This window comes from Prionailurus viverrinus, chromosome A3 (genome assembly GCF_022837055.1).
Source record: "Prionailurus viverrinus isolate Anna chromosome A3, UM_Priviv_1.0, whole genome shotgun sequence".
NCBI classification, from domain to species: domain Eukaryota; kingdom Metazoa; phylum Chordata; class Mammalia; order Carnivora; family Felidae; genus Prionailurus; species Prionailurus viverrinus.
In genome coordinates this window covers 31,276,344-31,300,262 of record NC_062563.1, presented here as the reverse complement: position 1 = coordinate 31,300,262, position 23,919 = coordinate 31,276,344, and the positions used below count along the sequence as shown (strand labels likewise).

General features: G+C 49.1%; 1 protein-coding gene across 5 annotated transcripts in view; it reads left to right on the top strand.

Annotated features, from left to right (window-relative positions):
- Positions 1-23,041, top strand: part of RASSF2 (Ras association domain family member 2) — a 44,433-nt gene extending 21,392 nt beyond the window's left edge. For all 5 annotated transcript variants that reach the window (XM_047852679.1, XM_047852676.1, XM_047852677.1 and 2 more), the window contains exons 2-11: positions 4,196-4,286; positions 6,937-7,012; positions 9,314-9,465; positions 11,711-11,799; positions 13,264-13,424; positions 14,250-14,351; positions 15,692-15,743; positions 16,214-16,335; positions 17,549-17,646; positions 19,121-23,041. In XM_047852679.1, coding sequence (XP_047708635.1) covers positions 4,228-4,286; positions 6,937-7,012; positions 9,314-9,465; positions 11,711-11,799; positions 13,264-13,424; positions 14,250-14,351; positions 15,692-15,743; positions 16,214-16,335; positions 17,549-17,646; positions 19,121-19,190 — 981 coding nt within the window. In that variant the 5' untranslated portion in view covers positions 4,196-4,227 and the 3' untranslated portion in view covers positions 19,191-23,041. The remainder of the gene's footprint in view (positions 1-4,195; positions 4,287-6,936; positions 7,013-9,313; positions 9,466-11,710; positions 11,800-13,263; positions 13,425-14,249; positions 14,352-15,691; positions 15,744-16,213; positions 16,336-17,548; positions 17,647-19,120) is intronic.
- Positions 23,042-23,919: the final 878 nt, after the last annotated feature.

Here is a 23,919-nt window from a genome sequence, read left to right as displayed (position 1 = left end):
AGGGAGACAGAGTCCAAAGCAGGCTCCAGGCTTTGAGCTGTTGGCACAGAGCCCGACGCGGGGCTCGAACTCATGAACCGTGAAATCATGACCTGGGCTGAAGTTGGACGCTCAACTGACTGAGCCACCCAGGCGCCCCTGTTGTATCTTTTTGATACTAGCCATTCCGACAGGTGTGAGATAGAGGTCTAATGTCATTCTTTTGCATGTGAGTTTCCAATTTTTCCAACATTTATCAAAGAGACTCTTCTCCCCCACTTGAATATTCTTGGCTCCCTGGTCAAATATTAATTGTATTAATAATTAATTGTATTAATTGTATTAATATTAATTAATAAATATTAATTAATTTCTGGTCCCTAAATTCTGTCCCAGGGGTCTATGTGCCAGTATCATACTGTTTTGGTTGCTGTAACTTTGTAGTAAGATTTGAAATCAGGAAATGCGAGGCCTCCAGTTTTGTTCTTTCTCAGGATTGCTTTGTCTATTTGAGTTCTTTTATGGTTCCATACACATTTCAGGATTATATCTTCTGTTTCTGTGAAAAGTGCCATTGGAATCTGGATAGGGATTGTGTTGATCTAGAGATGGCCTTAAGTACTATGGACATTTTTAACAATATTCTTCTGATCCATGAACACGGGACATTTTTCCATTTGTTTTTGTATTTGTTTTCAATTTCTTTCATCAATGTCATGTAACTTCCAGTGTGCAAATCTCTCACATCCTTGACTAAATTTGTTCCTAAGTATTTTATTATTTTTGATGCTCTTGCAAATGGGATTGTTTTCTTTATCTCTTCTTCAGATAGTTTGCTGTTAGTGGATAGAAACACAAGCAATTTTTGCAGGCTGATTTTGTATGCTGTACCTTCACTGAATTCATTGATTAAGTCTAACAGTTTTTTGGTAGAGTCCTTAGGATTTTCTAGATATAAGATACTATCATCTGCAAACAAAGACAATTTTATGTCTTCTTTTTTGATTTGGATGCCTTGTATGCGTTTGTACTGCTTGGTTGTTCTGGCTAGGATTTTCAGGACTGTGTTGAATAGGAGGGGAGAGGGTGGGCACCCTTGTCTGGCTCCTGATCTCAGAAGGAAAAGCTTTCAGGGTTTCACCATTGAGTGTGATGTTTGCTGTGGGTTTGTCATGTCTGGCTTCTTTTATGTTGAAGTATGTTCCTTCTATACCCAATTGGTTGGAGTTTTTGTCCTGAAAGGACGTTGAATTTTGTCAGATGCATTTCCTGCGTCTGTTGAGATGATCATATGATTTTTATCTTTTGTTCCGTTAATGCGATATATCACATTTATTGATTTATGTGTGTGGAGCTATCCTTGCATCCCAGGGATAAATCCCACTTAATCATGTTCTGTGATCTTTTTATATAAAGTTTATTTATTTACTTATTTTGAGAGAGAGAGAGAGAGAGAGAGAGAGCACCTGTGAACAAGGGAGGGATGAAGAGAGAGAGGGAGAGAGAGAGAATCACAAGCAGACTCCATGCTGTCAGCACAGAGCCTGACGTGGGGCTCGATCTCACAGACCGTGAGATCGTGACCTGAGCTGAAATCAAGGGTCAGATGCTTAACCAGCTGAGCCACCCAGGTGCCCTTCACGTCGTATGATCTTTTTAATGCACTGTTGAGTTTGGTTTGCTAATATTTTGTTGTGAATTTTTAAATTTGCACTCATCAGGTATATTGGCCTGTAGCTTCTTTTCTGGTAGGAGGCTCACCTGGCTACCAGGGTATCAAGGTAACACTGGCCTCATGAAATGAGTTTGGGAGTGTTCTCTCCTCTTCAAACTCTTTTGGAAGAATCTGAGAGGAATTGATATTGATTCTTCTGCTTTTTTTTTTTTTAATGTTTATTTATTTTTGAGACAGAGAGAGACAGAGCATGAACGGGGGAGGGTCAGAGAGAGGGAGACACAGAATCTGAAACAGGCTCCAGGCTCTGAGCTGTCAGCACAGAGCCCGACGCGGGGCTCGAACTCACGGACCGCGAGATCACGACCTGAGCCGAAGTCGGACGCTTAACCGACTGAGCCACCTGGGCGCCCCTATATTGATTCTTCTTTAAATGTTTGGTAGAATTCACCAGGAAACCATCTGGTCCTGGGCTTTTCAAAACCTGGGAAGTTTATGATTACTAATTCAATCTTACTTGTTATTGGTCTATTCGGATTTTCTTTTTCTTCACGATTCTGTGTTTGTAGATTGTACGTTTCTAGGAATTTGTCCATTTCTTCTAGGATATCCAATTTGCTGGCATATAATTGTTCATAATATTCTCTTAAGATCCTTTGTACTTCTCTGGTATCAGTTGTAATGATGTCCAAATCGTGTCTAATTTTGTTTGAGTCTTTTCTCTTAATCTTACTAAAGGTTTATCAATTTTGTTTATCTTTTCAAAAAACGAGCTTAATTTCATTGGTCTTTTCTATTGTTTTTCTCTTCTCTCTTTCATTTATTTCTGCTCTGATCATTGTTATTTCCTCCCTTCGTCTAATTTTGGGCTTTGTTTACTCTTTTTCTAGTTCCTTCAGGTTGTTTATTTGAGATCTTTCTTTTTTCTTAATGCAGGTTTTTATTGCTATAAACTTCTCTCTTAGAACTGCTTTTGCTGTATCCCATAACTTTGATATGTTGAATTTCTTTTTTTTTTTTAATTTTTTAAAATGTTTATTTTGAGAGAAAGAGAGAGAAAGTATGAACTGGGGAGGGGCAGAGAGAGAGGGAGACACAGAATCCAAAGTAGGCTCCAGGCTCTGAGCTGTCAGGACAGACCCTGATGCGGGGCTCAAACTCACAAACTGCGAGATCATGACCTGAGCTGAAGTCGGACGCTCAACCGACTGAGCCACCCAGGCGCCCTGATATGTTGAATTTCCATTTTTGTTTGTTTTAAGGTATTCTTGGCTTCCATTTTGGTTTCTTCTCTGACCCATTGATTGTTCAGGATTGTGTTGTTTAATTTCTACATATTTGTGGATTTTCCAGTTTTCTTCCTACCACTGATTTCTAGTTCATACCATTGTGGTTGGAGAAGACACTTGACATGATTTCAGTCTTAAGTTATGAAACTTGTTTTGCGTTTAGTTTACTTTGAAATGCATCAAAAACAAGATAGATTGTTGAACAGATAAAGGAACGTATAGCTGGACAGATGTGTGATAAAGAAGGATATAGTAAACGTTAAGGGTAGAATAGCCATGCATACGTGGCTGTTCATTGTCTTACTCTAAATCTTTATGTTTGAAAATGCTCATAACAAAATGAAAAAAAATTTCTGGTAAGCCATTACCCCGAGAGAGCCAATCCTTCATTCGTTTACATGCAGATGTACATATACCAGAAGTTCTAAACTGGGGGCAATTTAGCCCCAAGGGGACACTGGGTAATGTCCGGAGACATTTTGATTGTCATGACTGGTGGTGCTGCTGGCATCTGGTGGGTAAAGGCCAGGGATACTGCTAAACATCCTCCAACGCACTGGACAACCCCCACAACCAAGAATGCCCTAGCCCCAAACGTCAATAGCGCTGAGGCTGAGAAAGCCTGACGTATATAGCTGAGTATCTGAATATAGATATCCATTCATATAGATGTGTATATGCATGTTTTATGCTTACATATATTTTAAACAAAATCGGACTCACAGTTTTATAACCTGTGTCTTCATAATGTATTGTCACGTTCCCAGGTAATTAAATTGGCTTTAACGCTGTCATATTTTAATGGCGATTATAGATGTATATGCTGTGATTTATTGGGCCCAGCTCGCTCTGGGCATTTTTAGGTAGTTGACCAATCTGTAGTCTACCTCAGTAGAATTTGAACCTTCACTGTCAGACAAATCTCTATCCTGTGTGGTGAAGATATCTTCGGGAAAGGCTCGTTGGTCGTCCTCGGGACCACCTTGGGTGTCAGCATTCTCTGTGCCTGGAACGTTTGTTCTGGGGCTTTCCAAGGGCTGTCGTCTTGGGGTGGTTTTTCCCCAGTGGCTGTGGCCAGCAGAGGCAGCAGCCCACAGTGTGGCACCTCACCAGCCCTGGGTCAGCGTTGGGCTGTCCCAGCTGTGGATCTGGGGTGGGAACAGGGAGCCCTGTTCTCCCTCCCCTGGTCCAGGTTCTGCTGAGTTCCTGAGGACACAACTTGACTTTAACCTGTGTCTTTTCTCAAATATAGGTCTCCCCTTCTGATGACAAGGGAAAGGAAGAATGGATTACAGTCACGAAACCTCCCTAGTCCCGTGTGGACAAGATAAATACATCTCCAAGTAAGGTTTTTTGCTGTAGTGTTGTGTCCCCAGGGGCCAGTGCCACATGGTTGGAAACCCCTGGCACAGGAGTCTCTTCTGTACGTGGGCGAGCAGGGGCTTCTGTCGGGGGGAAGAAGCGAAGCTCCCGATTGTGAACTAGTGACAGCACAGCAAGGTTGGTGCTATAGATAAAAACATGCCCCCAGAGCCTGGCCATAGACCGCGAAGTAAAGACCTTCAAGACATGGCACCCTTGGGTGCTCAAAAAGATGGTGTCCTGGAGGGCTCCCAGGAGGAGGAGTTAATGGTGGTGGCTCGCTGTGCTACCTGTGGTGTCCCTTTGGGGGGGTGTCCCAGCTGGGCTGGGTCCCTGTGCTGCCGGCGTTCTGACTAAACGTTCAGGTGCCCCCTGAACAGGAGATAGTTTCATTGCTCTGTATGTACGAAAATCTCTCGAGCTCAGATTTTTGGCTCATGTGAGCCAAAGTGGACTCTTCCAGATTATCTGTTTGAGGATGTATTTTTATATCTGGCACCAGGATTTGTTCACGCTGGGTGCTCTGTATCTGAGCTAAATGTTTAGCTTATCTGCCACCAAATTGTTTTAATTCCTTTACACATATTTGGCCATATACAGACACGCAGTTGTGTGAGATATGGATCGCTCTTATCTCCTCATTGACGGATTTTCCCGGGTACTTCTGCTGACCAGTAATTTGAGATCTGCATGTTCAAAAGGGCCAAACGGCTCTTGCGTTAGGTTATTTGGAGTCGCATTTTTCACTAATTCACTTAGGCTTCCATAGCATTACTCCGATTTTTCTAGGTTTAGCTTGGCAGGAGATTTTTGGAATTTCAAGCCAGCTTTGACCTCTGGTGTGGCCCCGCATCGCTGTGTTGAAATGGCTGGAGTCAGAGGGACCGAACTTCATAACCTCTTGCCTGAGATGAGGCAAAAGCACACGGCAGCCTCCTCAAGCCTCTCCCTTCCCAGCCCCCAGGCACTAGCATGCACTTTCCCATAGACTGTTCTCAGGTTCAACGCGGGCTCACCCTGATCACAAAGGCGGGAAGTCCTTGCTCTTTCTTGTTCAGGAGAGCTGTGTTTCCAGAGGACCACCTGGAAACCAGGATCTAACAGCTAGGGAGGCCTGATACGAGGCTTCGGAGGGAGATTGGCAAGTTAAAAAACATTTTTTTTTTGTTTATTTATTTACTTAAGCAGTCTCCACACCTAACATGGGGCTTGAACTCATGACCCTGACATCAGGAGTCCCATGCTCCTCCACTCAGCCAGCCAAGCAACCCCAAATTTTTAAAAAAATAAACTGAAAGGAGCCACCTGGGTGACTCAGTCAGTTAAGCGTCTGACTTCGGCTCAAGTCATGATCTCACAGTTGGTGAGTTCGAGCCCCACGTCGGGCTCTCCGCTGTCAGCACTGAGCCTGCTTCAGACCCTCTGTTCCCCCTCTCTCTGCCCCTTCCCCACTTGTGCTCTCTCTCTCTCTCAAAAAGAAATAAACATTTAAAAGAATAAATAAACAAAAAATAAAATAAACCGAAAGCATCTAGAATACAATAAAAAGATAAAAGTTTGTAGAATAGAATATTACCAGGGCCCAGAACCCCCTTCTGCCCCCTTGTGGTCACTGCTCCCCAAGGTGAACCACTATCCTGAATTCTAGCACCCATTTTATTATTTTTTTATTTAAAAAAAAATTTTTTTAATGTTTATTTATTTTTGAGACAGAGAGAGACAGAGCATGAACAGGGGAGGGTCAGAGAAAGAGGGAGACACAGAATCTGAAACAGGCTCCAGGCTCCAAGCTGTCAGCACGGAGCCCGATGCGGGGCTCGAACCCACGGACCGTGAGATCGTGACCTGGGCTGAAGTCGGACGCTCAACCGACTGAGCCACCCAGGCGCCCCTCTAGCACCCATTTTAAACATTACATACCTGGAACCATACGATACGTGGTCTTTTGTGTGAGGCTTCTTTTGCTCAGCATAACGTCTGTGAGATTCATCGTGTTGTGCGTAGCTTGTTCATATTCTTGCGGCTACGTGATATTCCACTATGTGACTCAGCTCCCTTTATTCATCCACTCCACTGTTGATGGGAGTTTGTAGGTTTTTAAACACGCCCTAAGGTCATGTCTATGAAGCTTAAGTCAGTGGGGTCCAGACCTTTTAACTTTCTGAAAAGTCCAGAAGTTTCTGAGTCTCACGGAGGCCTACAGGGATCATCCTGTCCTAACTCACAGCATATGTGAGGGAGGACAGACAGTGGAGACACCAGAGAAACCTTGTCTGTGGACTTTGTAGTGCGTTGGCCTCTGAGCCTGTGCCTTGTGGGGGACGGCGTATTTAGCTTGGGTTTAGGGAGCGTGGTCAGAACTGCCAGGCTTCGTCAGCAGGCGTGGCCTGCCTTGGTTTTCTGGAGTTGTTCCTTACGCTTGGTGTCTACTCTTGACCTGGATCTTGGGGGAACATGAAGGTGGGGGTGGTGGCTCTGTGTGTGTGTGTGTGTGTGTGTGTGTACATGCATGTGGACAGACACCCAGACTGGGGTGGCTGAAGGCCAGGTTAGAGGTGAGAAAAGAGGGAATGACGGCATTCAGTGGCTTCAGCTAAGAGTGTTACACCTTTTGTATTTTTTTCCCCTAAGGAACGAACTTCTCCTGCATCTGAAGACCTACAATTTGTACTATGAAGGCCAGAATTTGCAGCTGCGGCACCGTGAGGTAAGGCGTCCCTGGGGAAGGCCTGTGGGCTGGCCAGACTTTGCCTCCGTGTCTCCAGGGTCTAAGGGTCCCTGCCTCTCCTGCCCCTGGGAGAGGCCTCTCATTTAGGATGTCAGTGGTGTCCCTGGAGTTCTTTGGAAGGATACCCCCAGGCTCATTTTGTTCTAAAGAGGATGAGCTTTTCTGTTCCAAGGACATTTCTGGGGATGTGAGGCTGAGCGGGGGGTGAGGGGGGTCCTCCAAAGGGGGACTTTCATGAAATCGGCAAATCATGTGAGGTCTGTGAGGAAATGCTCTGCCCTTCCCCACAGCTGTAGCGGTCTTCCTAGGGTGTCTTCCCAGGATGCTCTTTGCTATCCTTCCGTCTTTTCCCAGCCCCCATCCTGAATCTAAGCTTACTCATCCTGTATCCATTTCTGTAAAGCCTGTTATCAGGTAGATGATGAGCTATATAGGAGCCTGGTAGAGTAATTTATACTCAAGTGTTCTAGACTGATAAGAAGATATGTGTAATACCATGCTAAACACATTTTCAGGTTATCTAGCCATGGCGATTTAATCCATAGAAACAGATATCAGTCAGATGGTAGAATTTCAACTACTAAGGCAGGCTGGTTGGGGATAGTATGTGAGATGCAGTGACTTTTTCTGTGGCCCTTAAACCAGGCAAAGTCCTACTTTGCCTAAATCATGTGATGTAAGAGTAGTGATGCCAGCCTCGACCAGCTAGAAGGCATACATATAACCTGTTCTTTTTTCTTTTTTAATAAAGTTTTTTAATGTTAATTTATTTTTGAGAGAGAGAGAGAGAGACAGAGTGGGAGCAGGGGAGGAGCAGAGAGAGGAGGGAGACACAGACTCCGGAGCAGGCTCCAGGCTCTGAGCTGTCAGTACAGAGCCTGATGTGGTATTTGAACTCACGAACCATGAGATCATGACCTGAGCTGAAGTCAGATGCTTAACTGACTGAGCCACCCAAGTGCCCCATATGGCCTGTTCTTAAATAAAGCTTCTCCCCAAGCTTCCCCCACACATGAAAGTTGTTTCACTTATCTCTTGCTTTCTTTTATTCTTCCCCCACCTCTCTGAGGGTGATCCTGGGATCCAGGTCAGTGGTTCATTGGACAGGTGTCATCTTTATCCATACAGCATAAAGATGTGGCTGTGGCCCAGGTCTGACATCTGTGGGTTTTTATGAGACTTGGGAAAGAAGGCCTGACCCTTTTATGCATTGTCCTGAAAACTTCTCCTAATTCGTGGCTGGGCCATTTGCAAGATTTAGGTCCTTGAACAACGTTTCTGGGCTGCGTCTTACAGAATAAATTCTCAGAATGTTCTATGATGAAAGGGTTTCATGGTCATCAATGAGACTAATTTCTTTGGGATAAAACATGCAGATGCCCTTAAAAGGGTTTCGCATTTAATTTCTTACCAGTCAACAACCCTTGAGTATAAACTGGGAATCCTTACAGGACCTGTTCACCTCGTGGAGAGCCGTCAGGTAGCACATTAGCTAATTAAAGGCTCTGGGAAGTTCTGCTGGTAAGAAATCTGATTAACACATCATCTCCCAACTCATGATCACTTGACACCCTTTTTTAAGGTACCAGGTGACCTGTTAGAGGAGCTAGTATTCTGTAGAATCAACTTGGGGAAACGTTACTTTGAATCTCCGCAGGTCAGATTGCTAAACACATGTTATGGCTAAACACGTATCACTTTCCCTGGTAGGGGAGGGGAAGTAGCTAATGCAAGAATTTAGCTCTTGCTTTGTTAGCAAGGTTAGTCTCACTTTAAAAGATGTATTCTTTTTTCTGCAAAGTATTAAAAAAACACCCCATTTTTTTTAAAGTTTCTTTATTAGAGAGAGAGAGAGAGCGAGAGAGCGTGAGCACGAGCAGGAGAGGGGCAGAGAGAGAGGGAGAGAGAGAGAGAGCATCCCCAGCAGGCTCCGCACTGTCAGCGCAGAGCCCGATGTGGGACTTGAGCTCGCGAACTGTGAGACCATGACCTGAGCTGAAATCAAAAGTCAGATGCTTAACTGACTGAACCACCCAGGCGCCTGAAAAAATACCCCATTTTTTATAATTTACGCACATGTACTTGAATTTCAGGGCAACTTTTGTGTTGACCCGTGAGGTCATCGGGGTAGTTTGCAGTGGGGCGCATCCTGGAGCTGGGGTGTGAGTATAACTGGGCGTGCCCAGCAAGGACACATCAAGGGTGCTGTCAGCTGTCCTCCAGCGTGGCGCTGGTGGGGTTTTCTGGGCTGGCTCACTGTGTCAGTTGCTCCGTGGGCAGGAGGAAGATGAGTTCATCGTGGAGGGGCTGCTGAACATCTCCTGGGGGCTGCGCCGGCCCATCCGCCTGCAGATGCAAGATGACAATGAACGCATTCGTCCCCCGCCATCCTCTTCCTCCTGGCACTCTGGCTGTAACTTGGGGGCTCAGGGGTGAGTGGGGAGAGATGGGACTGCGGGGGGGGGGACCGGGCGTGTCTGGGGGTTCCGTTCTTGAATGTTCTTGAGTCGGTAAATGCCACCTTCGTCCAGCAAGCCTTGACCCCAGCGCCCCACTCTCCCACCTGCGCTGCGGGTGCACCTGTTCTCGGCTTAGGAGGAGGAGGAAGGAGCAGATGTTCGTGTGATCTGGCCACCGTGCCTGTCACCACAATCACTGGATGAGAGTGAGAGGGGAGGCGCACCAGCCAGCGCCTGGCTGAGCAGTGAGTCCTCCGTCATGGAGAATTCCGGAGCCTCTGAGGGGAACCGCCAGCAGCCAGCCAGGCCTAGCCTACAGATTTCCGAGGGGACACCTGGTGTCCCAGCACCTCTCCACGGGGACCCCTCCTCATAGAATGACCCTGCTCCGGAGACACTTAGGGTTCCAACATGGAAGCTCTGCATGTCTGGGAGGCCCCCTCTTCCGGGTCCCCGCTGGGAGTCTGGGAAGGTCTGCTCCCTCCCTCCCTCTGCTGCCAGATGGTGGCCGAGCACCTGTAGTGAGGCCCGCCCTCTTTACCGGGCCTTCTTTCTGGGACTTTAGTTCTTGGTATCAAGTGACTAGCTGCGTTCCATCCAGACACTTGTCATTGGTCCCTGCTGCCCTGGGGCCGGAGTGTTGGGGCAGGGGGTGCCAACCTCGCAGCCAAAACCACAGCGATGTGTTTCCTGTTTTAACCCAGAACCAAGCCCTGTCTGTTGGACACGCTGAATGTTATGTTAAACTCCACAGCCAAATCAATCTTTCTCTAAAGTGGAGAGAAAGCTACACTGTGGCCAAACCCTGGAGCTGATCTGCTTTCTTTCCAAGGGAATTTTAGGAGGGAAGTTGTTGCCCATCCCATCAGGCGCTGCGAGGTCTAGTCAAGTTTCTCTGGCTTCATCTGCCTTTGATGGTTTCTCACTCCACTTTAATTTCAGCATTTCTACCATATTTGATTTCCTGTGGGTCAAGCCCTTTCCACAGCCGCATCCCAATGCCCGGACTATGCTGCATTCCCTCCCCTAAGTGAGAGGATTTTTAAAATGCCGTTTGACCTCGTGATTTTCGGCTGAGCCTGCTAAGGGGTCCTTCACTCTGCACACTTGTTTCTTCCCCCATCCCTGCAACATCAAGCGGTCTTGGTTGGTTCTTGAAACCTACTAGTACTTTGAGAGAGTTGTCAGAACCGTAAGAATGTTAGCTCTGATGCCTGCTCTCAACGTGACTGCCTGGACCACTGTGTCCAGAAGGATGCTGAGGCCAGTTTCTGCTTCGATGCGGGAATGGGCGGTGGCCTCTGTGAGCGTCCAGTGCTCACCGTTCCTGAGAGGCTCTGACCAGTTCCATTCTAGGGTCAGAAGTCCAGAGTTCTACTACAACAGGAAGTTCTTTCAGATTTTCAATTTTTATTGTCTTTTAAAACTATCATCCCTGGACCATAAGTCCCATCTCTGCTGGATGCCAGGGAGCCACACTCTTCTCATTATGGGATGGTCCTCATTGGTTAAGTATGATTCTCCTTTCGAGCCAAATCCTCTGTTGATTTTGGGTGTGCTTCTCTGAGCTGCTGTCATTATCCCTTTTGGCTTCGGGGAGTCATTTGCCAATTACCATGGCAACACCAGGACTCTGCTCAGACTGCCTGCTTGTGATCCTTTCTCCAGCTCGGCTGAGCATTCCGTCCGGCAACCCCAAGAACGCGATCATCAGTGGCCCTTCTGATGAGGCCCTGACCCTCACGGCAACCAACCTGTTACTTTCCATTCCTTTTAGATACTTTCCATTCCTTTTAGATGCCATTCCTTTTAGATTCCTTTAGAGTCACTCCTACAACAGAAAAGGATCTGAACTGGAATCTTGTCCGGAGATTATTAGGGTTTCCCAAAGAAGCTATAGAACCCATATGTGCTTAGAAACTGCACGCACATAGCACGTGGATTTTGTTCTTCGGTGTTCTCCATCCTGGCCTTGGTGAATTGGGTGCTTATGTTGCTGCAGATGCTGGGAATGAGCATATTCTCCTCCGACATACCCCCTCCCTACCCAGTGCTCAGCCCTGGAGCCGGGCCAGCCTCATGGGACACTTAGCCCGGGCCGTCCATGAGGGTGTGGCTGGTCTCCTGCCTGGCACAGGCGAAGTGCTCCCCTTGGAGGAGAGGGAGTATCTCTCCACAGGGGCTGAGCCAGGCTTCTTTTTGTTTTCTGCCTCCCCAGCACCATCCTGAAGCCCCTCACCGTGCCCAACATTCAGATCTCAGAAGTGGATGCCCCACCCGAGAGTGAACAGACATCGAGTCCCACAGGTACGTGCGTGGAGGGCAGGGCTCCTCCTTTGGGCCCACTTATGTGAAGACCGATGCGGTTATAGATGTTGTAAATTAAATAAATGAAATTCACATGGTTCAGGATTCAAAGAGGATTCAAAGGAAACAGGTGAAAATTCCCCATTTTGTCTACTCACCTTAGAGGTTCTCTCCCTAGAAAAAACCTGAAGGCATGGTGAGAATATCTTGCCGAGATATTCTATATGAATACAAGCAAATACACAGCAACATACCTTTATCGTCGGACGTCATTTCTTTTCTTCTCCCATTTACATAAGGGGTAGCATTTTGCACATCCCTGTTTCTTTTTCTTTTTAAAAATTTCTTTTTTAACATTTATTTATTACTGAGAGACAGAGAGAGAGAGACAGAGCATGAGCATGGGAGGGGCAGAGAGAGGAGGAGACACAGAATCTGAAGGTGACTCCAGGCTCTGAGCTGTCAGCACAGAGCCCGATGCGGGGCTTGAACTCACAAACCGAGCAAGATCATGACCTGAGCCGAAGTCAGACGCTTAACCGACTGAGCCACCCAGGCGCCCCTGCACATCCCTGTTTCTATTAGTTTGTTTTGAGGACTGTTCCGTACAAATCCATGAAGAACTTCTGTGTTCTTTCCATTGTGTGAAGAAATGTGGATCACTCCCTGCTGATAGACATTGAAGTCATTCCAGTCTTTTATTTGTTTTGAGAGAGAGAGAGAACACATGAGCGGGGGAGGGACAGAGAGAGGGACAGAGAGAATCCCAAGCAGGCTCCATGCCGTCAACTCGGAGCCCCACGTGGGGCTTGATCCCACAGAACCATGAGATTGTGAGCTGAGCCGAAATCAAGAGTCTGACGCTTAACCAACTGAGCCACCCAGGCACCCCAAGTCATTCCAGTCTTTTGCTGTGACAAACAAGTTTGCAATTAGTGGCCTTGTACACGTGTCATTTCGCACATTCATCAGTGTCTGTAGGATTCTTCCAAGTGGAATTTCTGGGTCTGAGGCTATGCGCATGTGTAATCTTGAAGATATTGTCAGCTTGCTATATCTTGCACGTCCTTATGTCGTGTTTATCCTGTGCCAAGCGCTATTCTAAATGCTTTGTGTGAATTAATTCACTAAACTCTCACAACAATTCCATGATGCCCATTTTATAGGTGAGGGAACTGAGGCATAGAGGGGTTCATGATACATGGCAATGGTGGAGCTGGGGCTTGACCCTGGGAATCTGGCTCTGAAGTCTGTGCTCTGAACCTTGTCACTGGATTGCTTCTCAGTGCATCATACCATATGTTTCCACCCCCACCCCCCCAGCGGGAAACACTGTTTTTATGAAACGCATTTTGGGGGAGGCGGCCGTGGGTACCGTAACGTTGGCCACAAAAAGGGTACTGTGTGCGAACCGCCACGTCCCGGGTCCAGGCAGACAGAGCTCGTTTCTCCCTTCCCTCTTAGACTCCAGGGGCCTGAAGACCCTGCAGGAAGACACCCCACAGCTGATGCGCACGCGCAGTGACGTTGGGGTGCGTCGCCGTGGCAACGTGAGGACACCCAGTGACCAGAGGCGAATCAGACGCCACCGATTCTCCATCAATGGCCATTTCTACAACCACAAGGTAGAGAGGATGGGGGGGGGGGGGTCAGGGGCCTGGGGAGCCTCAAAGGAATAAGGTCTCTCCCCGGGCAGCCGCCCCCTCGAGGCCGCAGATGTGTGGGAAGCCAAGTGTTTGCTGTTCCGTCTTTGGGTCGTGGGTGGGCTTCAGGCTCTGCCGGCCCTGTGAGGGGTGAGGAACCCCAGATCAGGAGTCCCCTCAGGGTGGTGGGTGAGATGACCCCACAAACATCAGAGCCATTCCCCACTCCCCGGAAAATCCACATGTTACCCACTTCCTACACTGCGTGCCTCTTAGCTGCTGTGGGGTCTCCCGTTTCTGTGAGCTAAGTGCTGCCCCTGCTGCAGGACTCAAGGCAGGGGCGTCCCTGCACCTCCTGCCTCTCCCAAAGCTAGCTGACCCTCTTTTCTCCTGCTGCCTGGTCCGAACCCAGCCCCGGAAGCAAGTGCATCATGGGAGAGCGGTCAGAGACCTTGTGTGGAAGTCACAGTGGAGGGGGCCTTGTGCGTGTTTTATCTGGAGAGGAGGTCTTCCTTATCTGGGTCTATTCCCCCTCCCCCGCCCTGCCACATGCCAAACTCAGAACCCCCAGCCTCCCTCGGGGGCGGCGGGTGGGTGATGAGCTCCTGAGTTAGGCAAAGCCCAGGGCGGCCTTATTGACATCAAGGCCCACTGCTTGCCAGGCCATCAGGGGGCTCTCAGGGTGCACAGGGTAAGTGCCATTGTCACTGGGCCCTGTACCTCAGGTCGCGGGGCCTGGACACCCAAGTTTTAGTGCCCCGGTCCTTGTTCCCACTGCCAGCCTGAACCAGACCTCTCTATTGACAGACATCAGTGTTCACGCCGGCCTATGGTTCTGTCACCAACGTCCGCATCAACAGCACCATGACCACCCCACAGGTCCTGAAGCTGCTGCTTAACAAATTTAAGGCAAGTTCCTTCTGCTGGCTGGCCTGGGATGGCTGGTGTGTGTGCCCGGGGCGGAAAGAGGGGCTGTGGAGAGTGTGTGGTAAGGGGGCACCGGGCAGACAGTTTGGTTCTTCAGACCCTGTGGCATCAGCATCATGTAGGAGCTTGTCAGCAAAGCAGAGCTTCTCAGGCCCCGGCCCTGAATTGGACCCGCTGAGTCCAAAGCCCGGAGGTGAGGCCGGGAGCCTGTTGGGCAACTTGCGGGGGATTCTGAGACCCCAGGCCTGATGACTGGTTTGGGGCTCTGTGTACAGACTGACTTCTGAAACACATTTGGGGAACCGACTCTGAAAAAGGAACTTCAGGGGGCGCCTGGGTGGCTCGGTCAGTTGAGCGTCTGACTTGAGCTCAGATCATGGTCTCACAGTTTGTGAGTTCGAGCCCCGCATCAGGCTCTCTGCTGTCAGCACAGAGCCCCCTTTAGATCCTCTGTCCCCTCTCTCTGCCCCTCCCCTTTTCATGCTTGCTCTCTCTCTCAAAAATAAACATTAAAAAAATTATTTTATTTTATTTTATTTGTTAACGTTTTTATTTATTTTTGAGACAGAGAGAGACAGAGCATGAACAGGGGAGGGGCAGAGAGAGAGGGAGACACAGAATCCGAAACAGGCTCCAGGCTCTGGCTGTCAGCATAGAGCCCGACGTGGGGCTCGAACTCACGGACCGTGAGATCATGACCTGAGCCGAAGTCGGACGCTCAACCGACCAAGCCACCCAGGCGCCCCCCAAAACTTTTTTTAAAAAGGAACTTCAGTAGATGTGTAAATTATAGTGCATGAGTTTTTTTAAAGTCCTGTTGTTACTCTGTTTTCCACAATCCCTTTATAGGAATCATCCCCTTATCTTTTGGAGTCAGAGATTCTTATTTTTATTGAGGCCAGTGTCGCCCAGTGGCCTAAGGGCGCAGGCTCTGGGTTCGAATCCCCAGCCATCACCTGCTGCATGGATGAGCTGAGCAACTTACTAAAGCTCCCTGTGCTTCTGCTCCCTTGCCTGTAAAATGAGGGTTAATGGGACCCCACTGAGGGGTTGTCAGGAGCCTTAGATGAGTGAATGCATGCAAAGTGTGGAACGCTGTGCTTGGCAGGGTGCAGGAAGCATCAGCCCTGATTATCTGCTGTGACTGGTGAAGTTCCCGGCCTGCCCCCTCTCCTCATCCCCTCTGAGAGCTGTAGATAAATAGCTCCCCCCTCAAAAGTTGCCTAAAATTGATTGAGCTTTGTGGCATTCAAGAAGGAATGGCTCGGGCTTGGGATGTGTGAATATGTGCTTCCTCCAAGTATCTTTTGTTTCTGCTTCAGATCGAGAATTCCGCAGAAGAGTTTGCTTTGTATGTGGTCCATACCAGCGGTGGTAAGTGTGAAAAATACCGTGTACTTGAACATTTTTACTTCACTCAAAACAGGAAAACAAACAAACAAACAAACAAACCAAACCTCTGCCTCATTTGCTTGTCGTTTGGCTTTTGGAAACCTCCAAATGTTGTTTGCCTCCAAGGCCAGTGGGCTCACTGGCTGAGTCCACTGGGGAATGCCGTATGTGGTCAGGAAACAAACACTAAAACGTAACTGCTTATTTAAAGAGACCAATTCCTCCAGTAGAGTATCTTCCAAGGATTTGAGCATGGTAGTTTTGTTAGGGAGAGGGGGGAGGGAATGGTTGCTTTGAACAAGAATTGTTCATTCACTATTCAGTCTCCTGACTTACGTGGCCGCATCTCTTAAGGTGCCTGGGCCATTTGGGCCCCTGAGTTGGCCACTACTTATGGTGAGAAGGGCCTCGGGCCGAACTCAGGGCTGCTCCTGGCTGTGTGTGTGTTACAGAGAAACAGAAGCTCAAGAACACCGATTACCCGCTGGTAGCTCGAATCCTCCAGGGCCCGTGTGAGCAGGTCTCCAAAGTGTTTCTTATGGAGAAGGACCAGGTGGAGGAAGTCACCTATGATGTGAGTCCCCTTTTGGTCGGCTGGTCTGTCCTCAGGTGGGTGGGGATTTGGTTGGGTTACCTGCAACTGGGGTATAGCTTGACTTTTTTGGCCAAGGGCCATGCCCCATTTTGCTGCCATTCCTCAATACCGGGTTTCCTTGAAGCCATTAGCAGGGAGAATGAATGCAGTGGCTAGACTGAGGGTATGCCCTGGGGATTTGTTGGAGGTAGGCTCAGGCACCAAGTGGTTTCCATGGAAGGAGTAAATGTCTTCAGCCTTTCTGGGGTACCGTAAGAGGCCCGAGAAGTTTCTGCAAACCTCTCTTAGCGGCTTCAAGAAGTTAGCAGTGATTTTACCTTATCTCATGCATCAGTCAGCTTTTGCTGTGGTAACAAACATCCCCAAATCTTAGCTGCTTACAACAGCATTTACCTTTTTCTCAGGAGGCCGCAGGCAAATAGCAGCAGCTCTGCTGGGGGCTGTGGGTTGAGTTCAGGTGTGCGCTTCATGTCTCATTCAGAGACCCAGGCCTAAGGGGTAGTGCCTCCCTGAGATACACTTCTCATGGCAGGTGCCTGTAGTGCAAGTAACCAGGCAAAACCACGCAAGCTCCTTTGAAGCCTCCACTCAGTTGTGTCTTACATCACGCCCACACACATTCCATTGACCAAAACAAGTCACGTAGCCATGAATAGGGTGGAGAAATCCACTTTTCCCGTGGAGAAGAGTTGATAAAGTAGGGTGGGGATTCTTGTGGGGGGTGACAGATGGCTCACCCGGGAACCACCCTCACCCCCACAACCTCTCCAGAGTAAGCTCCCATTTGGACACCTGCTTGAGACTCGAGATGCAAACCATCGTCCTGAGCCATGGTTCCATAAATCCTCTTAGGGGCGAACACGGAGTTTTATTGAATACCACGGGTCAGGTTTTCCTCTGCATTGCTGCATCAGGAGAAAGTGCTTTTCCATGTTTGATTTCACCTTGTCGTGGACTGGATACATGGGGACGAGAAATGAGAAGTTAGGAGATCTGTATCACGTATAGGGAGCCATCTCGATGCCAGCCTTGAGAAGAACGAGGCTTGGCTACTGCCTTTAAGGAAATCTTGGATCCGTGTAGAAATAGGTGCCCGCGGCTTTGGGCCTTACGTAAGAGAGACACCAAAAGGAATTGGAATAGGGTTGGGAGGGGGGGTGTGTGCGCCCCAGACTTACTTCTTCCTCCCCAGGTGGCCCAGTACATAAAGTTCGAGATGCCTGTCCTTAAAAGCTTCATTCAGAAGCTCCAAGAGGAAGAAGACCGGGAAGTCAAGAAGCTGATACGCAAGTACGCATGGCCCCAGGGCGGCTGGTTGGGCTCCTCCCAGGGCCGTAGGGAGCCCAGGTGTTCAGGTGCCTTGCAGGGACTGTGCTGAGCAGCTGTGTGGGCCTGGGTCCCACGGACCTTCTTCCGGGGGCTTCCCGTGACAAATGTGGATCTCAGATGGGGACACAAAACCTAGTGTGTTGGTCTCTTTGCTTCTTAGGCCAGCTTCTCATTTTGATGTGGGACATAAAAGCGTGCCAGAGAAAGCCATCTAGGCAGCGGAAAGTAATCTGAACAGCCCTCCCTCTGAAATCCTTTCCTCCTACCCTTCTCCCTTCTCAACATTTCTCTTCTGGAAATTGCATTTGGGTTGAAAAGCCCAGTAAAGCTTCTCTCTGGGGAGGATTTAAAAAAAAAAAAATCCTGGTTGAAGTATAGTTGACATACAATGTTATATTTGTTTCAGGCGTATGGCATAGCGATTCAGCAATTCTATGCATTATTCAGTGCTCACCGTGCGCGACAAGTGTGGTCACCATCTGTCACCATATATTATTACAGTATTATTGACTGTATTCCCTATGCTTTTCATCCTTGTGACTTTTTATTTCATAACTGGAAGTTTGTACCTCTTAATCCCCATCACCTGTTTCACCCTATTTCTCGGGGGTGGGTTTTTTTTTTTATTGTGACTTTGATGTTTTTGGTTATGTTTTATGATATTTTTTGCCATGTTTAGCCATAAATCGGGCTGCTTTTCATGGATACAGCGGGACAGTTGATTGACTTCTGCCACTGGCGAATAGCACCGATAATATTTGCTGTATCAATGATAATAGCTAGTATGGTAGCAGTTAATATTTATTGAACACTTACTATGTGCCAAACTTTTAAGATGGCTTTTGCTGTGCGGTGTCAAGCCCTGGACTTAAGGAATGTTCCCGTTAGTCCTACAGCCGTACACACCCCAGCGTCCATGCTGCCTTATTAGTTCAGGGAGGGGGTGGAGACAAGTCATGGACACCCAGGTTTGGTAGTTGTTATAGCCTGTTCCGCAAAATGCGGGTACTGATATTAGGTTGAACCGTACGAAGTTGCCGCTGCCGTTGTAGCCCCCCCGCCCAAGTAGTCAAATAATGGCAATTGCGTATGGTCCAGCCCAGGTGAGGATCCCGTGCTCCTGTGTCGTGGAGCCTTGGGCCTAGTCAGCACTCGGTTAGCGGAACCCTTACTGTTGGTGTTTCCGTTTCGCCTTCGCATCCTTCTTTTTGCCAGAGTGTCTAACTATAGTCAAGTTGTCCACTTTGGATTTGGTCTGTTCAGTTCCTCTCCTCTGGGTGTGGAAATGAACACAAGCCACAAAGTGGCGGATGGCTGGGCCTGTGATAGAAGCAGAAGGAGCGACAGGTGGCCCCTGTGGCCCGGGTGGTGGGGAAAGATCAAGAGGGGGTGTGTGTTGCCTTCCGCTGTCCACCGCAGCTGTTCCTGTCCCCAGGTACACCGTGCTCCGGCTAATGATCCGGCAGAGGCTGGAAGAGATGGCTGAGACCCCAGCAACAATCTGAGCCACAAGAGGGAGGGGATCCAGATGCCACAGGGGCCGCCGCTGACATGAGAAGACGCACAGGAAGCTGGGTACCTTCCTTCCGTGGAAACCTTTAGATGCAGACCTCTCCAGCTCCCACCAAGCCACCATTTGCTGCCCGGAGCAGGATGGGGAAGCCAGCAGACAACTCCCCATCCCTGGAACCCTGTGCTCCGCTCCTTTCTTTCACTCACAAGGACTTTTGATTTTGTTATAAGGACCCAAAATGTGTGCGCGGGCGTGTGTCCGCACATGAGCGCGTGCGTGCACTGTAAGTGTGTGTATCCACGTGCCTACCTGACATTCACATGCCATTGAATTCCAAACAACCAGCACAAGTGCCACGGGGCTTGCAGGTAGGCTGGCCGAGACGGGGAAAATCAGACGAGTCACCAATCCGAGGGGTTTAAGTCAGAGGGAAGATTTCTCTCCTCCAGTGCCAGGGAGCAAGCCACACATGTTTAGAAGGGAGGAGACTCAGCCAGCGCACCATTTGGGATATTTATATGTTAGTAGAGATTCTCCCTGTACACGTAACAGGATTGGGGATTGGAACTTAACAAAATAACAGCCCCATGCTCCCGGGGGGTGCAATGGAAAAAGATAAACCGTCCTTGGGGTAGCTGCAGTAGGCCCACACGTTTTTACACTGGAAACTTGGATTGTTTTAAATAACAAAGACATATGTGATGATCTGCGCGGATTCTGCCTCTGTCCTCGCCTCCACGGCCATGTCTAGGAGACAGGAGAGGAGCCTGATGCGCTAAGCATGCCAGGCTGCCGGCCCCAACTCTGGTGCCTCCGTGAGTTGAGGGAAGGGTCTCACCGGTTTGTACGTGGCAGGCTGGCTAGTGTGGCCGGGGCCTGGCCTCGTTCTGGGGTGGCGGCCAGAGAGTTTCCCTCTTTAGGGAAGTGTAGAGGCTCCTTGCAGAAATGACAGGCCTGTGAGCCCGGCCCGTTTCATACCACCAGGGGAGATTCCTGCACTTGATACTGAAGCCATGTGTTTGAAGTCAAGGCTTCAGTCTTTCCAACCACTGGATTCTTGCAAGTGGCCCTCACCTCGTGTGTGGAGATGGTCTTCCCAAGAGTGAGGAGGCTGCTATTGACCGAGGTGGGGCCCAGGTCGGGCTGCACAGGGAGGGTGGAGCTTCTCTTTCGGCCTCTCTGAGCAGCCACCTGGGTGATCTTTAGAGCAGACCCCATTGCAGGGAAAGGGCAGGACAGTCTGTCCCTGTGGGGTCCCCATCAGGAAGACTTCCGGGCAGCTGGGCAACAGTATGGCTGACACAGTTTGAAGAGGGACTGATAGATGCATGGGGGCAGGGTGCCTGGCTGGGAGATCAACCAAGCAAGGCCAGGAGCTCCTGACATCAGGGGTCTCAGCCTTGGTGGTGGAGAAACTCCCCATCTCTTCACCTCCCCTCCAAGGAAGGTTTGGGGAGCTGGGCGGTTGGGGGAAGGAGTGCCAGTGGTCAGCACCTGCAAGGAAGGTGGAGGTTTGCAGCAGAGCGGTTCCTGCCCCCTGCTGTCCCCTGTGGCCTCCGTGGCCTCTGTAGGTGGCTCACAGCTGTGGTGTCATTGTTGATTTTCAAAAAGATGGCACGCTGCCACCTGGCGTGTTGCCGGGGGTCTCTTAGCAAGGCGACCTCCTCCTCGGGGACAGCGCCACCAGCCCTGTGGGGTGTGGACTGGAAATCCGGCGACCTTAGTCTCAATCAGACATCTCCGTGGGCCTCTGCTAAATGCACAGAAAACCCCGGGGGCGGGAGAGGCTTCCTTTGTTACATACAGATGGGCGAGAGCGGGTTTGTGAATGCAAACACACTTCCTGAGTCCTGCCTTTGAGAAAATGACTTAAACTTCGCTTCCAGTTCTTTTTATTTTGAATGTTCACAGCCTTTGTTGGCCCCAGTAATTCTCCTTGGTGCGCGAGGCAGAAAAACCCCCACAAAGCAAACTACTAACCACTAACTTTTGTTGGACAGCTATTTCTGGTTCATAAGAGTTCTCTTTGATTTGTACTAGCACTACGATAGTTTAAATATGGCGATGTTGCAAAACGTCAGGTTTGCCGGATCCCTTGCCGACAAAGTGATGCTAAGGTAGACCTGGCTTTTTAAAGATGGGGGGCGGGAGGGATTCAGGGTGGAAGCCAGGGGAAATCGCATCTTACAGGATATGTTCCACGTAATGTGGGCCGTACCTTGTGGCATTTTGGCCCACCCTGTTTGGAGATCATTTCTTACTTCCTAACAACCGGATCAGGAATTTTGGAAAGGGCCTTCGAAATAGCAGCGGCTGAAACAGAGACACTTCACCGCAGTGTGGAGCCGGATTTTCTCACTGGTATCACATGGCCTGGCGGCTTTGAATTCCTGTACCGATTTGTAGGGGGTTATGTAATTGTGTGCAATGAACCTGAAATCGTGTGAGGAACAAAAGGCCAATTTATAGGTTTTTCCCCCTAACTTGTGAAAAGCAGTAGAGCCACATCTGGCTTTCTTTTTCTAGGGGTTTATGTTACAAGGTGATCAAATGAAGGAAAAGCCTGAGTCCATCTGGCTGGGGAGGGGGTCCGCTCCCCTAGGTGATGGTGAGATTAAGCACAAGGTCACGTTCTCGGTGATCACATGAGTGGACAGGTGATGAGTTACATGGGGGTGGGGGGATACCTTGGGGAGAGACTGAGAAGCACAGGTAGCAGGCTTGGCTTGCCTGTACGTGCTGGTGAGGAGTGTGCACCAGGCCGATGGACTTGGATTCTAAGCGAGGTTGAGGAGGGAGGAGCTCAGATTAGCCACCCACCTTCGAGAAAAATGCGGGGACTGGGGTTTTGGTCTGAGACTTCAAGGAGAAATATTTGCACCCTTCCCTCCTCCCTACGGAAAGAAAACAATAATCCTCTCTCCTGGAGATCCCCAGATGAAGACATTTTATCATCACTGTAGCTTAGACTTTGAAATACAATGACACACACACAGCTCTGTTCTCAGATGCAAAACTTCTTGGCACGAATTCTTTTCTGCAGAGTTGGGTGGTTATTTCAGAATGTCAGAAGGAAGAGGAGCAACGGATCCCAGAAGCGCAAGAAACTCTTAAGAGAGGCTCTGTTAAAAAAAAAAAAAAAAATGCAAAGCTCCTTATTAACATGGAGAAATATGGTGCCCTGGATACATCGCCAAGAGAGAAATTTCTGTACGAACAAGGGAATTTCAGGGCCTCGTGGCCAAACCGTGATGTGGGGGCCGAGACAGCAAGCAGAGCAAGTCTCCCGCGCCCCCCATGCTGCAACCCACGTTTTTGAGTTGCTGCTTAAGTTGTACACAAATTCCTGCCTGAGTCAGGAGATGAGCAGTGGTCTCCGAGAGGGGGAGAGAGAAAAATGAATGTAGCAACCCGCCTTTCAGATGGGACTGAAAGCGGTGACCCCATCGCGGGAGGTTACAGTGCCCCCTGCATTTTACCCAAGCACAAGATGTGGACAGGCGGTGAAGGGAGAGCCTCAGTTTACCCCTGGAGTCTTCCCAGCCGATTGCAGACCTGCTTCCCCGGCCGATGGTTTCTGGTGTGTTACTACTGTTAGTGTCCTTGAGGGTTTCCCCACTTGTTTTAGCTTTGTGACGTATCCTTTTCTTAATCATAATTTGCCCTCTGCAATGGTACATGACCAGGTTCACTGTTGGGTTCTGAACTTACAGACGGATGCATCTAGGGATCATGTCGTGATTTGACAAGGCCTCAGTAGGGGCCACGCATTTCTGTAACATTTTGATATGTTTCCATGCACCAACGTAGATCTTGTTGAAATAAAGCACTTTTCAAAGAGAAGTCCCTCTGTGGATGGCTCTGTGTGTGGCCGCCAGGCGCGGCGCTCTGCCCCGTGGGACGGCGGGGGATGGGAACGCGAAGGCACATCCAGGAAGTCAGTCGATTTTCATCCCCCAGAGTTTCTGGTTTGAATGGGCTCAGGCTTGGCTGTAATATTCCCAGTCAGAAGTGAAATGAGAATGTCCCCGGCGAGCTCAGGCCCTGCTGGAGCCAACGATTGCAGTGGAAAGAGCTGGGAGCCACCATCCCATGAGGCAAGATTTTGTCCTGACTCTACCCCCAGGCCTCTTACGATCCTGGGACCAATTCATGGAACCTTTTGCTAGGACTTGGTTTCCCCAGCTGTAAAATGGCCAAGCCACCCTGTGGGGGGTGTGGGGACCTGGACTTGCCTCCGTCAGAGGCAGCTCCCCAGAGGTTGCCAAATGTAAGACCTCAGACGAGGGCCCAAGTTCCACCCCAAGGAGCAGGGCAAGTGTGACGGTTAATTCTAGGTGAACTCGGCTAAGCCATGGTGCCCAGATATTTGGTCAAACACCAGTCTAGATGTTGCTGTGAAAGTGTTTTTTAGATGAAATTAACTTGTATATCAGTTGACTTTGAGTAAAGCCGATCACCTTCCATAATGTGGGTGGACCTTATCCAATAGGTTGAAAGCTTTAAAAGAAAGATCGTGCTTCCCCTGAGGGAGAGAGAATTCTGCCTCCAGACTGCCTTTGGACTTGAGCTGCAGCCCGAGCTCTTCCTCTGGTCTCCAGACTGCCGGCCCATCCTGCAGATTTTGGACTAGCCGCCCCCACAACTGCATGAGCCAGTTCCTTAAAATAAATCCCTCTCTATGTACCCACATCCCGTGGGTCCTCTTTTTCTGGAGAACT